The following is a 21,771-nucleotide window of genomic DNA, read 5'->3' as shown; positions in this document are numbered from 1 at the left end:
TAATAGTTACACAAACCATAGAATAGCTTATAGCTGTAGAGTGACTAACTCTCCCTGGCTACTGATGAAAGAGAGAGATTGAAAGAGTGAGCTTGGATAAAATAATAAGAATGATGCTAAATGTAAGGAGGAGAAAGAGGCCGAGGGGCTCAGCCCTGAAAGGTTTCCTTTCATTCACAATACATGATTCCACTTATTTAACATTCTTAAAACCCCACGGTTACATAGACAGCAATTATAGGTGGCCGGAGGTTAAGGAGGGAGGTGCATAGGAGAGAAATGAATGTGCCTATAGAAGAGTAATATGCTTGTGCCTTATGCTAACAGGTTCCACTGATGCTACTGTCCTGGGTACGATGTCTTACAGCATCACAAGATGCTAGCAGTAGACAGAGGGTACAGTGCCCTCCTTGCTATTATTCCTTACACATGGGGATCTACAGTGAACTCAAAGTATCACCCAGAGCTTGACACAGGTACACCGTAACTCCCCGAGTAACTGTCAAGTTGTGATGTAGACGTCAGCTTTTTCTACATAAAGGTTTTTAATAAATTTTCATATTGTTCATAAGAATTTTCTAGTGATCATCTTCTTCCTTTGTCATGGCTATTCCTTCTCCTTAAAGCTTTTATATCGTAAAAGATTGAACTGCAAACCCAAAGAAAAGTAGCAAACCGCCAGGTGACAGGCTACTAGGGAGACATGTCAGGTGTGTTGGGTGAGCAGTGGTTCAGATGTAAACTTGACATTTCTATTCTTTCTTTGATGACAATTAAATATGGTGATTAGGGAAACCTCAAATCTGGAGCCATGTCTTCCTAGCCAGCTAGGTGTCCTCTGTTGCCAGGGCTGCTGAGAATTTGAAAGTGCTGTATTTGCTGTGAGGTCTTCTTTTGTGGACAGATTTGCAATTTAAATCACAGAGGAAAGGACTTGCAGGTACATATTGATTGCCTTGCCCAATTCCTCCTGTTTTACTGCACTGTTTGTTCAGTAAAGCCTTCATATCTAAGCAAACTCATGCAAATGAAGGCATTTGTCTTCATTGCTCTTGCCACTGCATCATTATGCAAACATTAGCCCCCAAAAAAGACGTGAAATGATTGATGGTTTGAGTAGAGCCTGTAGGTTAGCTGGAAGCAAACTCCAGAAGCAGGTTCTGCCCTCTCCCAGACCTCCTTTTCTTCCCACCCCTTTTGGAAACACCCCTAACAGACTGAATCTGTTCCTTCGAGACTAAAGATTCTTATTGGCAGTCAGCATCCTTATGATTCAGCACATTTTATTCCAAGAACATTCTCCCTTTGCTTCTGGGCTTTCCTTCATTTATATTCCTTCTTTGGTCTGGGCTGCTGCTCGGCTAATCCTAATCAATAAATTGAGCAGATTGGTTGGGAAGCAACACTGCAAAATAGTTCGTGCATTTGGAAATGCACACCTTTTGTTTACTTTGTTTCCATGATGACTTCATCTGTCTGCCTTCCCACACCCGACACTGTGACTTTGCCTCTGTGCCTAGTCTGAGCATCCCAAGATAATGGCCTCAAAGTTGTCCGTCTTTGAGGTTTTGGTGTTTGGCTCGTTGTGAGACTTCAATGACTTACTGAATTAATGACTGTACAAATGACTTAATTAACTGGGACATAAATGTTTTCTTTCTTGGTATTAAAACTAGCTCTTAGGAACAGACTTAAAATATTTTTAAATGAGAGGGTAATTGACTATTACAAGATTTTAAAGTACCCAGATAAATGGATTTATATCCCAAAGAAAAAAAATTAAATTAAAAGAATTGAGTTTTTTCATGATTTTTGAGATTCAACCAGGAACCTGGGAAGGACCTGGCACCTAGTTTCCTTGCAGAAACCAACCTACATGTCCACACCCATAGGACTGAATACTGCATAACCGTAATCACTCTCATCCTTGGGGACCCCTGTGGAATGTGTTTCAATAGATTGAAACTTCTCACATGGCAGGCTTGACATGCCCACTTAAAAATTCCATGGGTCCTTTTGTCACAGAACATGAAGAAATTAAGTTTTTATTGACCAGGAAACCTCGTCTCTCTGGCTAGCTTTCATAGTCTTGGTAGGCACTATGCAGATCTGCTGGGAGGAAGAATTCACCAAACATCTTATTCCGGTGAACTACAATAATAATCAATCAGCATGGCAATATGTGTCCTGTTGCTGGTGGTTCTCTTGTCCTGACAGGTCCCACAACCACTTCAGCCCCAAATGAACACACAGAGACGTGACATTAATTATAAAACTGTTGGTCAATGGCTAGGGCTTCTTATTGCCTAGCTCTGTCTTAATTATTAACCCATTTCTATTAGTCTATGTATTTCCATGTGGTCTTGGCTTACCTAAGAATGCCTGGACCTGTTACTCCTTTCTGGTTTACATGGAAACTCCTTCTAGCACCTTCCTGCCTACCTTTCCCAGAATTCTCCTTGCCTCCTAGTCCTGCCTATCTTCTTGCCTCTATTAGCCTCTATTGTCAACCAATAAGAGAAATATATATACTGAAGAACATCCCCCCCCAGTGTCCCTTGGTGTAGCAGTGTTGTGGAGTAACCAACCACCTTGTGATTGGGGTGAATGTCTGCTCCCCAGGAGGGAACACATGCTCAATCCTGGAAATCTGGCTAACACTCACAGCACAGCTGGGGAGTCCACAGGCCCCAGGAGTAAACCTAATACTATTATTCTGTCAAGAGGCATAGTATCCAACCACTCTCTAAATTCGTACTCCTATACCCGGAGATTGGTGCAGCACCCAGACCTCATCAGAGTTGTCTCTTTGTGCAGTGGACAGTTGTTAGCAGTGGACAGCAGAAACCAACAACAGCTCAAAGTGACTGTGAAGTAATTAGCCACAAATTGCCATCTCTATCACACACACACACACACACACACACACACACACACACACACATCTCAGAGACTATTGCAGCGTAAGAGGCAGAAAGATCGAAAGAGCTATACATTGCAGAGGACCAGAGTGGAGCAGTGTCTTCCAGACATGACAGGACTGATTCTCATGTACTCCCAACAGCTTCAGATACCTGTGCAAGACCTACACAAGACCAAGCCAGTCCTCATCCTACCGAGGATGGAAAAGGGCCATGATTCCTGGACTCCTAACTGAGGTGTTATTGACAGTCAATTGCTGCTCAGGAATGATAGGTTAACGATGCTCCAGTGGAAGACCCAATCTTTGAGTATTTGGGCAGCACAAAGAGAAATTAGTGGGTATTTGAAAAGGAAAAAAAAAAAAAAAAAAAAACAAAAGGAAGGAGGCCATGAAATTGTGAGGGAAATGGTGGTGATCTAGGAATGGTTAAAAAAAGGAATGAAGAAAGATGAGTATGATCAAATTGCATTGTCTGAATCCCACAAGGAATATGTTTTATGTCTAACACTTAAATGTCTAAATTAGGTGTTTACATTCAGAGAGCCCGTCTGCTTATTTAAAGAACATTAACATTGCCAGGCATCCTTACACATCTCTGATGCAGATAGGCACCATCTACTATGTCCTATTAGTCAATTATTAACTTTTGAATGTTGAAACCTCGATTTCTGCCAACAAAGGCTCTGGGGTTGTTTCTTAAGTTGATGTCTCCAATCTAGTTGGGCCCCTATTGGTATCAATGGCTTGGCTAAGTGGATGTTTTTGTTTTAAGGGGGCACAAGTGGCATGCAAATAGTAATGGACTTTGGTACAGATGTATCTGGGGAATAACACAGAAGGCCTGGGACTTCCCTGCAGGTGGGAGAACTTGACTCTTAAGTTTCAGTCCTTTAGCTGGGCCTTTCACATGCAATGGTATGGATCAAGCTGGCATCCGTATACACTGATGGTTCTTCCCTGGTCCTTGCTTTAAAGAATAATATGCAATGCAGCCTCATGAGGCTACCATAGGAGAGCTGAATCCCTGAATACTGGGGTGTTACAGCCATAGGACCAAGCAATCCTGACAGCCCTGATTGGGATGAAATGCACTGTGTCACAGAGGGAATTAGCACCTTGTACCTCTTATATTCTTTCATCAGAGAGTTTGTTCTGCACCCTACACCACGTGAGCTGCTGTTTTTTTTTCCCTTAACATGTTTTTCGTTGCATATCTTTGTGGAATAATGTACCGGGAACAATTTAAGCGCCCAGATGATAAACATTCATAGAGATTTTTGAAATTATATTTGTAATGCATAGTTAGGGAGAAAAAAGAATACAAATAATCTTTTTTAATTGATCTAAAGAAAACCAAGGCTGTTCTTGTGTATTAATGTATGTTTGCATGTTCTAGAAGTGCATGATTCCTAAAATTCATAACTTGATTCAACACAAATTGGAAAACCATGTGGTTCTCCATTCACATTCACAAAGTATCTGTGTTACAGGAGAAAACAACATGGCAGGGATCTCTAATATAGATTTTATCACAGTAGCTTCCACACAGCAAATGTTGACTCTCTCTCTGTCTCTCTCTCTCTAATTGAAAATAGACTCTTCACTCACACAATACCTCCCAACTGAAAAGAAGTTTATTCTTAAAGTTATTCTACCTTGGCTAAAATGAGAGAATTTGGCTTCCTGGTTAGTGTGTAGATATTATTCCCACAAAATCCATGAGCTTTAAAACTTGTGTTCCGAAAATAGTGGAAGTTTGGGGCGGTTATCCCAAAATCCTGTGGACCAATTCTGCCCCTCTATGTGGTGACATATTCTCCATGAAATAATAGAAACTGGCGCCTGGTCCTTATAATATTTCTGGAACACATAGACAATGCTCTTCAGGCAGTAGGCTTCCTAAGCTGAGATGTCTGGGGAACAGCAAGTTGGCCACCATGTTTTATGCGTTTGTATGATTATATAAAATTATCTTCCTTCTACCAGACCACAGCGTGTTGCATTTTGACTTATAATAGGAAGCAAGTCTTTAGTGAGTGGCAGGAACCGCGGTGGCATACCGTCATTGATACATAAGAGGGCTGAGACGGCTGAGACGGTTTCTGGTGAAGCCAGAGTGGACTACGGCCCATCGGTGCCAAGTTCATCATCTCTCCTAGCACGCCTTTCTCAGCGCAGTCTGCACAGCCAGCTGCGTCAGACACTGCGATCGCCAAGCAAACAGGTCCTTTCTCATAAGTGAAAAACGTAGGGGAAGTGCAGGGAGCGGAGTTACCTAACCTACCGACAGCCGACGTTCTTGGTCCTTCTCTTGTTTAACGGGCTGAATGCCTCTCTTTTGCAGAGGAGTTCAAGGGCTCCACCGTGGTGGAGCTAATGAAGAAGGAAGGCACCACGCTCGGCCTGACTGTATCAGGAGGGATCGACAAGGATGGCAAGCCGAGAGTGTCCAACCTGCGGCAAGGAGGGATCGCTGCCAGGTAACCGCTTCGTGGGGAAACAGAGAAAACGGGGCAAGGGTATAACTAATTAACAAAAAAGAAACAGAGTTGACCAGAAAAGGTAAACGACAGCTGCCACCTGCAGGCAGGCCCTCCATACAGAAGCACAGTGAGCGTGCCAGCAGCCTCTGCCAGCAGCTTGTCGGGGCTGTGCCCAAGCCACTGGGGACTCTTATGTCACCTCGGGAGCAGCCCAGTTCTCACGGGTTTAATTTCAGCAGGAGTGCTTAAGGTCTGACTGTGCCTCTGGATAGCACACGGGCCACAGTGGGGAAGTGATGTTCAGATCTACTGAAATTGGAGCAGAGGATCCGTAAGATGGGAAGTATGGAGGGAGGAAAGGGGGGGGGATAGAGCTCCAGGTCTGCAGGGCAAGTATTTCCTTTTCTACCAAGGAGGCTTTTCTATCCCACCAGGACGTAAGAGGTCTCCTAGACGAAGCACAGAGCAGGAAGCTCGCTTTGTCCCTGTGTCCAGTGACATACACGTTGACTCCCGGCCACTGGTCTCACTGCCTGCTCTCGGCTTGGAAGTCTGTCTCGTAGATAAAGCATGAGGGACAGTGGAAATGACCCTGAGACTCAGGTCTTTCTCTGTAATCTCTTCTCCCTCGATGTTCTTCTCATCAGTCCTGATCAGTTGCAGACAGCTCTCTGAAGAGCAAACGATAAGAAGCAAAGTATGTTGACCATTTCTTGGGCTCTGACTCTGACCCCACTCCCAGTAAAGACATTAAAAAGATCTGAAACACTCAAAAGTAAGAAGGAAGAAGAGATCTGAAGTATCTAGGCCCGAGACCCATCCCTAGAGAAGTGATGCTAAGGGGCCAGCAGCTGATGTTTTCAAGTTTTCATTTCCTTTTATGATGCTTTAGAAATGAAAGGGGCAAAAGGTTTGGGGAACAATTAGAGCCACAGCAAAGATGGACGCGGCAGGTGCCGCTGTGTTACACCATGTGTCAGGTAGGGTACCAGTATGGAGCAGCAGGTCGGCTGAGTAGGCCAGCTCAGCAGCATCCCATCCGTGCTCAGCAGCATCCCATCCGTGCTCAGCAGCATCCCATCCGTGCTCAGCAGCATCCCATCCGTGCTCAGCTGCTGGGTGTTCCTCGTGTTGACCCAAATCCAAGAGTGGCCTGTGGGAAGGTGTGTCCACCGGTCATGACATTGTCTTGCAGAAGTGACCAGCTGGATGTGGGTGACTACATCAAAGCAGTGAATGGGATCAACCTGGCCAAATTCCGCCATGATGAGATCATCAGCTTGCTGAAAAACGTTGGGGAAAGAGTGGTCCTGGAAGTCGAGTATGAGCTGCCACCCGTCTGTAAGTAGAAAAGCCCCGAGCTGCCACCCCGTCTGCAGATAAAACAGCCCCAGGGTGGACAGCTGCCTGGCACAGCTTCCGACCACTGCTGGCTTCTCTTTGTCTCTTTGCCATCCATTTTCACTAGAGCTGTGGGAGAGCAGTTGCATCATATTTCAAAGTGGCTTGAAATGGGAGACTACAGATCTCCTCAGAAAGAACTGAAAACACACAGTTAGCAATATATCATCTAGGAACCGTGTTCCACTAAGGTGATCTGTGAACATTTTTGCCACTCAAGCTAGTTTAATAAACAGTTAACACAATTTATTTTTTTTTAAATCCATACCTCAGGTACTATCCAAATATTGTTCTTAGATTTAGGAAAAGCATGCTTCATGTTTTATATTGACACTTCAGTGGACAAGCTCATGAAAAAGCGAAAGATAATATATCTTAATTGTTATTAAGTAATGGTGATAGTAATGAGTGCAGCAGACAGATTTCAAGAACTTATTAAACCTGGCTTCACTTTTACTTGCTTAAGCTTTATGACTGAGTTTCCCCATCTGCAAAATGGTGACCGTTGCTTGCCCTGAGAAGTGACTGAGTCGGCATTTGTAAAATACTGAGAACATTGCCTGACACAAGTTTTTTTTTTTTTTTTTTTTTTTTCCATGAAATAATAGATCAACCAATTGAAGCTACAAGACAGGTGTGTTCATTCTTTGGAGTCAAAAGGCTAGGCTTTCACCAGTTAGTAGGCTACAAACTATTTGAACCCTGCCTGTCTGTCTCCAAAGGCCATTTGCTCACTCTCGTGAGGTGTGGCTCCACTGTGTGTTATGGCTGCCTTGTGCTGAAGCTCTGCCTTTCCGGTTCCCCATCTCCTCGATGAGCTGTCACCAGAGATGAGACCTCAGAGGGCTCTTGGCTCTCGGCTAGCAGTGAGAACTCAGGTTCTTATGAACAGTTGATGACAGTCCGTGTTGAGCAGTGAGTTGATGAGTCTATACAGTGCCCCAGCCAGTAGAGATTACACTCTACAAGGGTAAGGCAGTATTTAGCAAAAACCACAGTAACCAGGCGATATCCTAAGGGATGGGGAAAGTATGAGGAAAATGAATCAGAATTCATTGTGGGTGCGGGTAGGAATGGGATCAGACCACAGTGTTAAATAGGACATTTGGGAACAGTAATTGAGAAAGTGACAAGGATCCAGAAGTTGAAGGCAGTGAGGGAAAAAGCTGTATGAATTTCTGAAAGAAAAGCTCCATGGAGAAGAAACAGTCAGTGATAAGAGCAAAAGGCAAGACGGTACCGAAGGTTGTTCTAGAAGTATCGAGGCCAGCATGGGGAGAGGACTGTGGAATGAGCAGGAAGAATTGAGAGACATGGTCAGAAATGTAAGATGGGGTCATCCCACGGGCTCCCAGGAAGACCTTTTGCTGGTTCTGAATGACTCAGGAAGCCTGGCTTCGAACAGATACAAAACATGATCCCACGGTACCCAGGGCAGCTGTAGAAACAGACAATGGCTTCCAGAGTCAAAGATAGGGAGTCATGTTGGGGGAATACTGCACGTGAGAAGGGGTGGTGACGAACGAAGGGGGAAAATACAGTGTGATTCTGTGTTTGGAATGAGGAGCCAACGGGGTTTCCTAAGGAGTGTGAGGCAGGCTGTGCAGAAATAGAGTTGGGGTCGTGCCAAGGTTTGAGCCTGAGCAACTGGAACTCTTTGGTTACCATTAAAGGGGCTGGGCAAGGTGGCAGGGAGAACTGAAGTTGTTGGGGGAAGACTGAACACATTTGAGATGTGTGTTTGCCATGTACAAAGAAATATCAAGAAGGAGCCAGCAACATAGGCAAGTGATTTCAATGGAACTTGAGACTGAGGGTAATGCAGAGATGTTTGAGACTTGAGGACCAGAATAAAGCTCCAGGGCTCTGTTAAAGTCTCCGAGCTTTGGGATGTCCACCTGGAAATGGCTACACTCACTGCTGGATGTGCTCTGTAGGAATTCAGCAGTATGATCACATACTTAGGCCATTGCTACATACTTGGCAAATATTAGCCATTATTACCATTGCCATTGTAAGGGCACTGTGGTTTCTTTAATTTATGAAAGTCAATTTGCCTTTAAATCATTATCTCAAAGCATGGCCAGAGGTTAAGAAAACAAGCTGTATGGAGATGTGTCTCTCATTTATACGTTTACCCCCCACTGGGTGTGTGTATCAGTAAAACCCATTTGTCCAGTATCATGGATGTCAGAGCTGTAGACTTGGAGGGAATGGGAAGGGATTATACAGACTGCATAGGAAGAGGACCACCCTGAGCAGACTGTCCAGCAAGGGTCTAAGAGGATATAACGGTCTTCTCAGGCTGGGCAGGATGGAGTTATAAGAGCAGAGAGGGAAGGCAAAGATACCCAGGATAGGGACGCAGCCAATGAGGCAACAGAAATCAAATGATGAGGCCCCATGGAACATGTGGGTGTTGAAAAATCCCTAAGGGCTTTTACAGCTGTATTTAATCAGACCAGTGTGTTTCGAGTTACCATTTTAGAAACTAATGGAAAATAAACCCAAATAAATCCTCAGACCTGTTATCCAGAGGCTGTTACTGTTCTAGAGAGGAGGTATCCTTGACCATTGCAGCATCTACAGGGTTAAAGAGGAGAAGGTTGGTCTCTGACACATTTAAGAGTTAAATCTGCTGAGACTGGTACCTAAATAGATTTGACTTCCCCATGCAATAAAACTGACAGGAAGAGAGAAAATTTGCTTTTAAACACCAAAGTACTTTTTGTGATAGATTTCAGACAGAAGAGGCCTATCCTCCAAGGGTCATCTCTATCTATTTCTCTTATGTTTGGGAAATTAATACGACTTAGGAGTTCAGGAAGGTGGAAGGCATTAAGAAGCCTCTCCTGTACTTAGCTCGGAGCACTGAAACTAAATAGGCTATCTCAGGTACCTGAGGCCCACCCAGTCTAGTGTCTGCCCAGCCCCCGCTCCCCATCCCTACCCCAGCCCAATGCCAAGAGCCACATGCCCAGATCACAGCTGTCTGAGTCAGCCTACTCAAGGGCTGAGAAAAAGCCCAGGATGTATGTCTTCCCTCTGAGAGATTAAACTAAAAAATTAAAGTCTGACCTTGGGCAATCCATTTATCTTTCCTGAGGTTCAGTTTCTTTATGGAAATGAAGCACTTGGTCTACCTGTATCCATACTTCATTTTCATTTGAAAATGATCCACCGCTTTCGGAACTGCTTGGAGAGGATATGAGCAAAGTGTATTCTCCGTATCTATGCATCAGACATTGATCCCAAAAGTACCTTCACACTCTCGATTCACATAACCCCACAGGAATTCTGAAAGGCTAAGTAATTTCCAGGCATTTTCAGTTGACACTTAACATTTTATCACCTGCTTAAATAATGAGAAAGAATGTGATTTGGGGAAATTCTATTTACTTAAATAGTGTTTCCCTTTCAGCCTTGGAGCTACAGATTTTCCCTGTTTAATAATTAAAAAGAGAAACCTGTCAGGTCTTTTTATCTCCCGATAAATCGCTGGCTGAGTGAGACCGGCTCTCCAACAGAAGGAATCCTTCCTTCACTCAAATAGGTGGGCGAATGCGTGTCACTGTGTGGCCATCTCTGTTCTGACCCTGTGCTGTCATCATGGTGGGGAGTGAAGGAGGAGGGGCATCTAAAGATTTCCTCCATGCTGTTCATTCTGGGGTGGAGTCTATATGAACACTGCTCTATAGCGCCCTCCTTGTGGCAGAGGGAAAGAAGGCAGGTTTGTCCACTTGAGCACATTTGTAGCCTCACGGGGGCAAAGCAGGACGCATGGGCAAGGGAATAAGATGAAGTGAGAAACAGATCAAGGCCTGTTCTGTAGAGTCCAGGAGGACGGAGGAAGGGTGAGTGTTTGACTAGGGGCAATCCAAAACAGCTTTCCAGAAGCACTGGCTTATTCACAAGTAGAAACACAGAACCTCAGCACAACTAAAACACGGAGGGAGATGACCTTACCTAGCCCTTTGATGCTTTGGCTAAGCCTCTTCATTACATCTCTGTGGAATAATGAGTAACACTGACATGGTCAACACAAGGGTACCCATAGTGGGTGTGGAAAGGAAATCAGCCAGGGCCAGTAGTGTGACTAAAAGCCGTAAGGATCCAATATGTTTTGTTAATTGCATTAAAATGTTGCCAATAATAACAGCTATTGTCTTAAATGGTGAAGAGTAACGTGTGAATCTGAAGCTGTAGAGGAATCCCAAAGTCTTCATACAGACTGGATTTGACTATAAGAATTTTGTGGCTAGCTATATAGAACGCTAAAACAAAATTAAAATTCCAATATTGCACATTCCCAGAACAGACATCCAGCCAACAATCACAGGTGGCCCAGAGCTGGAATTTGGTTGCGTGTAATTGAAAGATGATTTAATGATTAAATGAAATAATATTTACAAGCCACTTTGCTGAGTTCTGGGCACATAGTAGATGTTCATCAGGTATTTCTTGCCATGTCTTTGCCTTCCTCGCACTCATAAAATGAAACTATACTGTGTTCAGAACCAGTTTCTTCAAGTGGCTTGTTGGGTCATGGAGATCAGAAATCATTTAGTCCAAGACCAATTTTGTTCTTCATTTAATTAAAGCCATCCCTCAATTCTTTCATTTGTTTGTATCTAGTTGATTAGAGTAAACAGAAATTCCCCTGTTAGCCGGAAAATGGCATTCAGTTAAATCAGCCATATAGCCAAACATTTGGTCAGCTGTGCATTTATGCTGTTCGTCAGCATCCACTTTTTCCTGTACCTTATGCCCCAGCCTGCTAGTTGGCAGATCAACTTTATGTACCAGCCTGGCTCTCTGAGATTAAATGTGTAGCTTTTACCATTGTTCCTACAGGGTCCCTCTGAGGGTCTAACATTCCTGATCGTCAAAAATAACTGCAATTAATGTTTAATTTAAACCACTAGCTAGTTGTACAGATGGCGAGAAGAGAGTAATTTTCAATGGCTCTTTAAAATTGTGTATATGCTGAAGCTTCTTAACTTTGGATGGAGTTACATCTAGAGAAACCCAAGTAGAATTGAAGCCATTGTGAAGTTTTGATACTTTAAATGACCCTGCCCAACCAAACTCTCATCCTGACTCACCTGAAATGTACTCAAACCACTGAATTAGCCTACTTTTCAGTAAAAGCATCAGAACAGGCTTATTTTATAATTTAGTGCCACGTAGCTCATGTCATTTGTTGAACACCACACACAGAGTATCAACAGAGTATACTGAGTACGTTCCACACCACAGTAAAGCCAACACGTTTTAACTCAAGCATCATAGGTCATGGGTTTTGTATTGATAGATTTTATTGAAACATGCTGAGCTCTAGTAACAGTAGAAGAGTAGGTGTGTTATTGATGATAACTATGGCTGTAAGACATCATTACATGTTTTTTGTTGTTGTTTTGTTTTTGTTTTTGTTTTTTTGCAGGCATGCCATCTCACTCTGTAGCCCAGACTGCTGTTTAAACCACTCTGTAGCCCAGACTAGCCTTGAACTTGCAATTCTCCTGCCTTGGCCTCCCAAGTGCTGGGACTACAAGTATGCTCCACCATTCCTGGCTTCCCATGTGCAATGTTTCAAAGGCTTGGAAACCATCTACTTCTACCCAGCACACAAGCCTTCTGTCCACCAAGAGAAGTGTCCCTGTGCTGGTCGGGTTAAAATACTAACTTGTGGGATTTGTTGTTTCATGCAGCAATAGTCTATCATACAATCGAAATTGCTCACTATTGCCCAAAAGCAGTTTCAAGTAATATTTTAGTGACTCTGCCCTTCTGTGATGGAAACCCACATGTGTGGCATGATGTAATTAGAGACTACAACTTAGCAGCACAATTTCCTTTTGGGGAAACGAGAACAATAAAAGGCAAACATCTTCGCCTTCTATGCTGCCACATTTTGAATGTACTTAGGATTTCTTTAGCTATCTGTGTTTCATTTGGTTCGCTGGCATCATCACTGAACAGCTGTCTGTGTGTCAGAACATCTATTTGCATCAGCAATCTGTTGATTGTAATCTGAGAAGAATGAGTTTTCTTCATATCCCAGCTTCAAGACTAAAAATGAATGCAGATATTCTTCCATAAGCTTTGCAATAATGATATTGCTTTTGTGTTTCACAAAGGGAAATATTTCTGGTTATTGAAGATTGTCTTGCTTGCTATGTAGAGCTCAAGCAATATAGATATCACCTGCTATCTAGGATGTGTCTCTTCACTAGGAAGGATCTAGCTATGACTTTGTTTCTACTTGGAACAATGTGGGTCATTTATATGTTTAAATACTCATAGTCTCTGTGAAACAGAACTTGCAAGCCTATTATGTCACATTAGAAATGCTATTATGACCTTAAACTTATGCTTTCCCATTTTGTTCACATAAACAGCTGTACAGGGATCGAGTGTTATGTTCCGCACCGTGGAGGTCACTTTGCACAAAGAAGGCAACACCTTCGGTTTTGTAATACGAGGTAGGTAGTAGTTAACAGCTATGGCCCTTCAGATGTTCCGAGAGAATTTCTCAGTGAGATACTAAAAGGCATCCTTAGAAACTGATCTTTCCGTAGGGTGAAGTCATCATTAAGCAAATAAGACAATGGAAAAGAATCAAACAAATTCCAAATTCACTTTTGTTTTTAGCTCAGTAATACAGGATACGTAGCTACTTTTAGTAGATAGACATGATCAGATCCCAGTGACCATACTGACTTAGCACCTTCCAATGTCCCTTTCTTGTTCTTGTGTCTGGTCTGTATTACTGAATCAAAAATATTGATAGGCATGACTTGATTTAAGACCCAAGGATTAAGCAACGTGGTTTAAATTACTTTCTTTTGAAATACATTTTATTATGGCAGCTTTCTAAAAATGGACCAAAGATAATCTAATCCTCGGGGTACCCATGTGTATCAGCCCAATCTATCTCATTATGGGGTGACACTGATACCAAAGAGTTCAAATGACTCCATTAATTCTGAACTATGACTCTGGGTTTTTATGACTTTGTTTTTCTTATTAGTGATTTCACCCCTGAAAGACTATATGCAACATTAGCAGCTCTTAATCCATAGTGTGATAATGAGATTCAATAATTATGTATGCAGCAGGAAATTTTAGCACTACAAGTTTGGGAGTAATGTTTTTTTCTGTTATTGTTACCTATAACAATGTACTTTACAAGATAAGGCTTCTATCCAAATGATTGATGAAATATTAACTAACATTGACAAGCATCTTAGTAAATATATAAGCATCAAACACTGAAAGAGTTGTGTTCACTTGGACAAGCTTTTCTTTACAGCTGGGCTCTGGATGCTTAATTCTAATCTGGACCAGTCATTTAGCAAATCAGTCAATCAATGAAACATTTACTAAGCATACATCCACAAGTCAGGATAACATTAAGTGCTGTGGCATCTTAAGGCTATGACCCTACCTCAAGGAATTAAGGTTAGTGAATTTAAGACACAAGCTGATAACTTCTACTAAGTGAGTGAAATAGAAGATAAACTAGGAGTGTATTATATGGTTTGGCTCAGTGCTTATGACAGTTTTCTGGTCATAAAAAGCCTCTGGCCAAACTCTATTTTTAAGAGTTGCAATAGGTTCCAAGGCCACCATTTTTAAATTGTGTACACATAATTAGACAGATGAGTGAAAACTCTCTCTAGGAGGTATTTAGGTTGCAGGATGGTATGTGCCAAGCTCCTTTCCCTTAAAAACCATAAGGGGAAATGCTCTTAAAACACATGCACAAATTCCTAATTATTGAATAACTGCAGGCAAGATTACTTCTGCTGGACATAGTCATCACTAGTTACTATAAGATTAATCGATAATAAATCAGATTGCTAATGAGAGACCTGAGCCAATAACAATTTATCATTACCAAATAAAGTGAGTAGCTGCAAATGAATTCCACACATAATATTACCAGAATAGCCTTTAAACAATTTTCAGGGATTTCAAAAGTTTATGTGTGTATATGCGCAGGAGATCACTGGAGGCTGAAACATAGGCATGATATTCATTTGTGTTCTTTCCTGTGATGTTGGCACTGGCTTTGTTTTCTGGAGCTTTATTTTTTATAGTGTCCACTTAAACCATTTAGTTTTGTTCTAGACAGGGTCATATTCTATAAACCAGGCAAGCCTGGAACGTATTACATAGACCATAGGCCAGCCTGGCTCCATAGTCATGAGGGTTCTCCTGCCACAGTGATTTCCTCCCTCCCTTCCTTCCTCTCTCCCTCCCTTCCTTCCTTCTTCCCTTCCTTCCTTCCTTCCTCCCTCCCTCCCTCTCTCTCTGCCTCCCTCTCCCTCTCTTCGTTCCTTCCTCCCTCCCTCCCTTTCTCCCTCCCTCCCTCTCTCCCTCCCTCCCTCCCACTCTCCCTCCCTCCCACTCTCCCTCCCTCCCCCTCCCTCCCTCCCTCCCTCTCTGCCTCCCTCCCTCCCTTCCTCCCTCCCTCCCTCTCTCCCTTCCTCCCTCTCTCCCTCCCTCCCTTCCTTCCTCCCTCTCATTTTATGCCACTTGGTCCTCTTCTTCAGTTTTTTCTTTTCTATGTGGTTGGAGACTGCTCAGCATGAGTTTTGCATCCCTGTGCATTGTTTATACCTGGGAGGTGTTCTCTTTGGACAAGTAGTTTTAATTAGTGAGCTGAGCCCCTTGCCATTCCTGTTGTCAGATGTCTTCTATCATTCTCAGAAGTGCAGAGGCAGTGACTGCAAAAACATTCTGCCTAAGCTGAATAAGCCCTTTAGGGGTCTTACACGCCAGCGGACAAGGCGCGCATCCTGCTCCATATATCCACAAAGTACTGCAACACCTCGGCTGGCACTTTGTAAGTAACCCTTTTTAAAGGCAGCAATGAGGGTGTTTTAAAGATGCCTTCCCTCCCTTTTTTCCTGCTAGGAGGGGCACATGATGACAGGAATAAGTCTCGTCCGGTTGTGATAACCTGTGTCCGTCCTGGAGGGCCTGCTGACAGGTAAATTCCATCTTTCTTTATCATTATTCCAAGTAGATTGAATACAGTTGGGGACTCTGAGAGGATGATTAATTGTAACAGCTCGGTGACAAGTATATATAGGAGATTGTGAAAACTCCAAGAGTTTGAGCTGTGGGAGCAGAGAAAATAAGGTTTTCCCTCCACTGTAGATACAGACAACACTGGCGGCCTTTCAGGTTTGTTTGCTTTTAGAAAAGGCTGTTTTGGGGTGGCCTGACTCACCAGAAGCACAGATGGCCCATGTCCCGCTGCACTGCGTGTCCCATCTGGGAACATGGGGTGATACTGTGACTCTTACAATGATCATCAGCATCCCTGTGCCGTAGCATCCACTCAGGGCGATGAAGGGATATGGCACAGAGGCACAGAGGCATGACGTTTACTCATATGGAAGAAATCTTGTCAATTCCTAGAGATTTCTCTTTCTTGAGAATTTGAGTATATGAAATTGCTCTTAGGTGTTTTCTCATAAGCCTTGCTGGGTCCCAAGTCGACTCAAAACCTGAGCATCTCTGGAGATGCTGTGTCTGTGCTGTTTCCTGATGGCAAAAGAAACTCTAGAATGATGGAGGAAAACAACTCCTTCCATAGATAGTCCTAAAGGGTAGGAAGCAGACACACTAATTGCTTCTGTCTATCTGTTTAGCATCAAGATAGATTTTAAAACCTTTTGTGAAAGAAGTCACCACAATAAATACTATTTATGAAGCACTTTCTATATTCCAGAAAGAACACTGCATGCTCCGTGAATACTGTATTATTTTAGTCTTACAATCACCCTGTAAGTGAAGCATTTTTATTTCCTCACAGCTGAGCAAATAAAGGTCCAGGATGGTTAAGACAGACATTAAATAGAACTAGGGGTCCACATTCAGGCGTCTTTTCCTCCAGAACCCATGCTGTGAGCTCGCGTCTAAGGAAGATGTTATTTCATGTAAAATAAGAAAGTGAGGAGATATTACACCTACCATCTATTTGCCTTTGCAGAGGACAACACAAAACATGAACTTCAGAAAAGTTTCACCTTTTCCCTCACCCACGCTTCTCTTGGGAACTGCTCTTTCTAAAGAAAATAAATGTGTACACACTCCTCATTAATCTTCACTGTTAGGGTTCACAGGAGTGTCGGGAGCAAACTACAGACTATTGTCAAATGAAATTAGAATCCAAAGAAACCTGAGCACTAAATGGGAAACTTTAGAATTATGGGAAGGATGTTTATTTTTGAGATCATGTATGGCCTTTCCCAGTCCCACATTTTTGACAGGCTGCTTTCTGGCAGTCCCGTGCCCTTCCCCCAAGCAGAGACAGTGATCTGGAGGCTACTTTGACCCTGGAACCATTGTCACTAATGTCCTATCCTGTCTCCTGGTGCCTTAAGACTCTATGTTCACAGCAGGGGGAATATTATTTGTCTGCCTCTTCCAAGGCAGGTGAGGCTGGATAGGCGGTAATGATTGCCACATGGCTTCATAACTCAGTAGGGAAATGTACAGACCAGAAAAATTCTCTCCAGGGCTCCCTATTGCACTTAGGCTCGCGGTTAATAGATGAGACGGAATTAGAAGGCTTCTCTGTTCAACTCAGCTATGGGGGAAAATAGGTGAATGCTATTTCCTGAGCTCCAATAACTCAATTTTAGACTTGGAAGGCAAAGCCTACAAGAGGGGAAATGTGCCTCTCTTACCTCTGTCCTCCAAGAGTTAACTGTCGGTGACCAGGTTATTTGCTAATATGTAGTTATTTTCTTCTTACTGGCTTTTGTATTACAGCCATTTTCTGTTGGGGGTTACCTCTTTACATTCCCACTGCCCTTCTGGAGGCCTCAAAAGAATGCAAATGTGGTGGATGGTGGGCTGGGCCTGAAAGCCAGACTCTGGCTAAGTGGCTGTTAAAGCTCAGCTCCGTTATGTGAAATTAATCAAGACCGCCGCTCCTTTATCCTCTCTAGGGAGGGCACCATCAAACCTGGAGACAGGCTGCTCAGCGTGGATGGAATTCGGCTTCTTGGAACCACCCATGCTGAGGCCATGAGTATCCTTAAACAGTGTGGACAAGAAGCAACGCTGCTCATAGAATATGATGTCTCCGTAATGGGTATGTTGGAAGCCCCAAGGGCCGGGTCGCTTACGCTCTAGTCCCTGTCACCAGACCACTCCTGAAAAGCCACCTAGGGTTAGCTGTGACTAGCTGCTCTCTCACAGCAGCTCGGGTTTCATGGTACACGTTGTACTCTGCGTTCAGGGTCGGGTAACTGCTACTTGACAGTGGGGCACAGTCCTCATGTCCATAGTGCAGCAATAAAGTTGCATTCTCTCAAGGTTGCCCTAGCAATCAGGTCTTTCATACAAATTACAATTTTTACACTTAAGGCTGCCCTAGCAATCATACAAATTACACTTTTTATACATTTTATCTTGTATTTTTTTTTGTTTGTTTGTAAAAATAGTATCAAAGATTCTTGATGCCTTTAACTGGGAGTGAATGTCGGCGACTACACAAAATCACTGTGTGTAGGAATATGGTCCACTCTCTATGCTCGTAGAGGAGACGAGAATGCCTGAATGAGACAGAGAAATGACATGTCTCTAGTACAGCTCTTAGTTTTGTGATGTACACATACATCCATCTTCTTACAAACGACATAATTGCCTTCTTCTTTGTTGCTGAATGAAATTCAGTGAGCGTGTGTGTGTGTGTGTGTGTGTGTGGTGTACATATATAATATTTCCCTTATCCATTTTACTGTTGACAGGCAATGAATCTATAATGTGCTATTGTAAATGATGCTGCAAAAATATGTGGCTATGCAAGTATCTCTGAGATAAGCAAAATAAAGTAGACTCAGAAAGATATACATACTTCCTGTCATGTGTGCACTGTGTGTGTGTGTGCACTGTGTGTGTGCTCGCGCGCACTATGTGTGTGTGCACTGTGTGTATGTGTGTGTGTGTGCACTGTGTGTGTGTGCACTGTGTGTGTGCGCGCACTGTGTGTATGTGTGTGCGCACTGTGTGTATGTGTGTGTGTGCACTGTGTGTGTGTGCACTGTGTATGTGTGTGTCTGTCTGTATTAAAGTGGAAGCTGTTGTACTTAGAGAAGGGGAGAGGAAGAGGACTAGCAACATGAGCAAGGGAAGGCTCGAGAGGGAATATGGGCCCATTATAATCAAAGTGCATGATATACTTAGTGACAATGTCTTCTTATAAACCCATCACTATATATGCACGGTGAGCGTACACCAACAACAAGTTTTTTATTTCTCCAAGTAGATCATATTTAGTAGACAAAACAATATCTGCTCATCTGTGATTTAATGCATTTATTTTCAATGACATTGGGAGAATTTCCTTTGCTTCCCTTCTTTCCACAATACTTGGTATTCTTGTCTATTTCATCCCATTCATTCCAGAGTGTGTGCACAGGGATCACACTGTGCTTTAATACACACTTCCTGATAGGTAACTATGAAGCACCTCAGGGATCATACTGTGCATTAATACACACTTCCTGATAGGTAACTATGAAGCACCTTTTCATCTGCCAGTGGAAGATGGTTGTTACTTTATTTTTCCCCATACCCAAATGATTTCTTAGGAAGTGTGTATTTTTGCGTACAATTTTTTGTATCAATATTAATCTTAAAAGCATATTTACTGTTAATAAATTTTAGATTAAAAGGTTTTTGGCAGTTTGACCTACTTAAAAAAAAAACACTTTGAAGATACAAATTTAATTAACTAGGATGATATTTAGACTGTGTTAACATTTTAAGGAAAATAAACAAGATTGTAGAAAGGATGGCTCTCATGACAAGTAAGGATCCACTTTTGAATTCATTATTATCCAAGGAGAGCTATGAGTGAACGACTGGGTGTTTTAGCCCAAACTTCAACACAGATCAGAGCAAGAGAAAAAACCATGGCATCTTTCTCATAGAGCGAGTACTTGAATTCATGAGGCTGAGTGAAACATGGGAGGGAAATGACAGGCATTCCAAAGACATTCCTCAGATCAGCCAGTAGCTGAACATCAGCAAAGTAAAGAAAGTACAGGACGTTGAGAGGAGCCACACAAAGGGCCAAGGCTGTTTAGTCACAGAGGCCACGCTTCCTCTGTGTCTTCGTTAGGGTTTCTGTGGCTGTGATGAGGCACCATGACCATGGCAGTTCTTACAAAGGAAAACATTAAATTGGGGCTGACTTACAGTTCCAGAGGTTTAGTCCATTATCTTCATGGCAGGAGACATGGCGGTATGCAGGCAGACATGGTGTTGGAGAAGGAGCTGGGATTCCTACATCCAGAGCATCAGGCAACCGGAGAAACAAGGGAGCCACACTAGGCCTGGCTTGAGCATCTGAGACCTCAAAGCCCACCTCCCTAGTGACATACTTCCTCCAGCACAGTCCCACCTACTCCAACAGCCAAGCCTCCTAATAGTGACACTTCCTGTGGGCCTCTGGTGGCCATTTCCCCTCAAACCACCACATCCGTATAAAGTGATGAGACACACACTATTGCACTTGCAAGGTGCTTATGACAGACAAAGGGGTCCCTGCATGTATGGAGCTTAACACATCAATGTACTTAATAAATGCACATGCACATTGTTTTAAATATTTACAAGGGAAAAGATCCCGGCCTTTTGATGTTATTCAAATGCATTATTTGAATTATTAAGAAATGGCTAAGGATTCTACTCTTAGAAAAGTAATATAATAACAAGGAGAGCATGAGACTGAAAGAGAAATTTTTCTTTAAAAAACAAACAAACAAAACAAAACAACAACAACAACAAAAAGGCCCTAACACTCACAGAATACAGTGTTTGGTTTGAATCCTGGTCTCTGTTGACCTTGGAAAAATTATTTCACCACTCCAGGCTAGCTAGTCTAGAAATGTCATGTCTAAAATAGGGATAGCAAAAACTCAGCAGTTCTTCAAAATATCGGTGAATGTGTTACATAGACAAATACCTGCCGTTTGCCATAACCAGACTGTTATTTACTATAACACAATGAAAGCTGGCTATTTCCATGTTCCACATCTGTAAAATGAATCCCAGTCCTCCCATTGCCCTGGATTAAAATACAGCTTTTGCTTCAGCTTATGAAAATATGTCATCCTTTCTCAAAGGAATATTTGGGAAATGGCGCAGTCTGGATGGATCTATTTTCTAAAAGTTCACATGCTTTTGTTTACAATGTTGTCAAGACGTATTTCTGAGAATACAGGTTAACGTTTGCATTAGGACCCTTGGTGGAGTAACACACAGTCATCTCATGGATACCGTGCTGGGCCTGGAGAGGTGACTTAAGTCACATTAGCAGAAACGTTAAGGTTCACAAACACGAGAGCCTCAGTTCTGTTCCCAAGCCACATGTTGTAGCTCCCAACCACCTGCAACTCCAGTTCCAGGGTTACTGTGTCCTATTCTGACCTCTGAGGGCACTGTACACATATGGTGCACTTACATGCATAGCAGACAAATGCCATGTACATAAAATAAAAATAAATATTTTAAAAATAAGAATATTGTTCTGAACATCAATATTTAGGTCGGTTTTACAGAGTCAGAGGGCATAAAAATTTCACCAACTCTGTTCTGATTTGGAACATGCCTTCACTACTTTTAAATACTTCATGATTCTCCAATACTTGCTTCCTTTACAACCTAGGAAGGACTATAGATAGTCATCAGTAAACAAGGAACTCTAGTTAGCTGGCTATCAAAAAGAAAAGCTCATGTTGTATGAATTAAATGCTTTCTTCCTACATTGTAGTTAATGTCTGTAGTGACCAGATTGGTTTCAAATACAACCAGCAAATTATTGTAGTTGATAATAAAGATGGGAAAAATTAACCATGGTGTTCCCGCCAGATGTCCTGACCTTCCACGGCTATGCCCCGTGTTTATCGCCAACACTCAGGTCAAGTCCCT

The 21,771-nt window shown here is 42.7% G+C and overlaps 1 protein-coding gene across 1 annotated transcript in view; it reads left to right on the top strand.

Moving 5' to 3' along the window:
- Grip1 (glutamate receptor interacting protein 1) overlaps positions 1–21,771 on the top strand; it is a 336,259-nt gene that overhangs the window by 216,590 nt on the left and 97,898 nt on the right. Inside the window, exons 3-7 of the mRNA XM_051176182.1 lie at positions 5,268–5,403; positions 6,602–6,747; positions 13,209–13,292; positions 15,733–15,808; positions 17,781–17,926. Coding sequence (XP_051032139.1) covers positions 5,268–5,403; positions 6,602–6,747; positions 13,209–13,292; positions 15,733–15,808; positions 17,781–17,926 — 588 coding nt within the window. The remainder of the gene's footprint in view (positions 1–5,267; positions 5,404–6,601; positions 6,748–13,208; positions 13,293–15,732; positions 15,809–17,780; positions 17,927–21,771) is intronic.

Source organism: Phodopus roborovskii, unplaced genomic scaffold (assembly GCF_943737965.1).
Source record: "Phodopus roborovskii unplaced genomic scaffold, PHOROB, whole genome shotgun sequence".
Taxonomy (NCBI): Eukaryota; Metazoa; Chordata; class Mammalia; order Rodentia; family Cricetidae; genus Phodopus; species Phodopus roborovskii.
The sequence above is the reverse complement of the archived record's forward strand: the minus strand, read 5'-3'. Positions and strand labels throughout refer to the sequence as shown.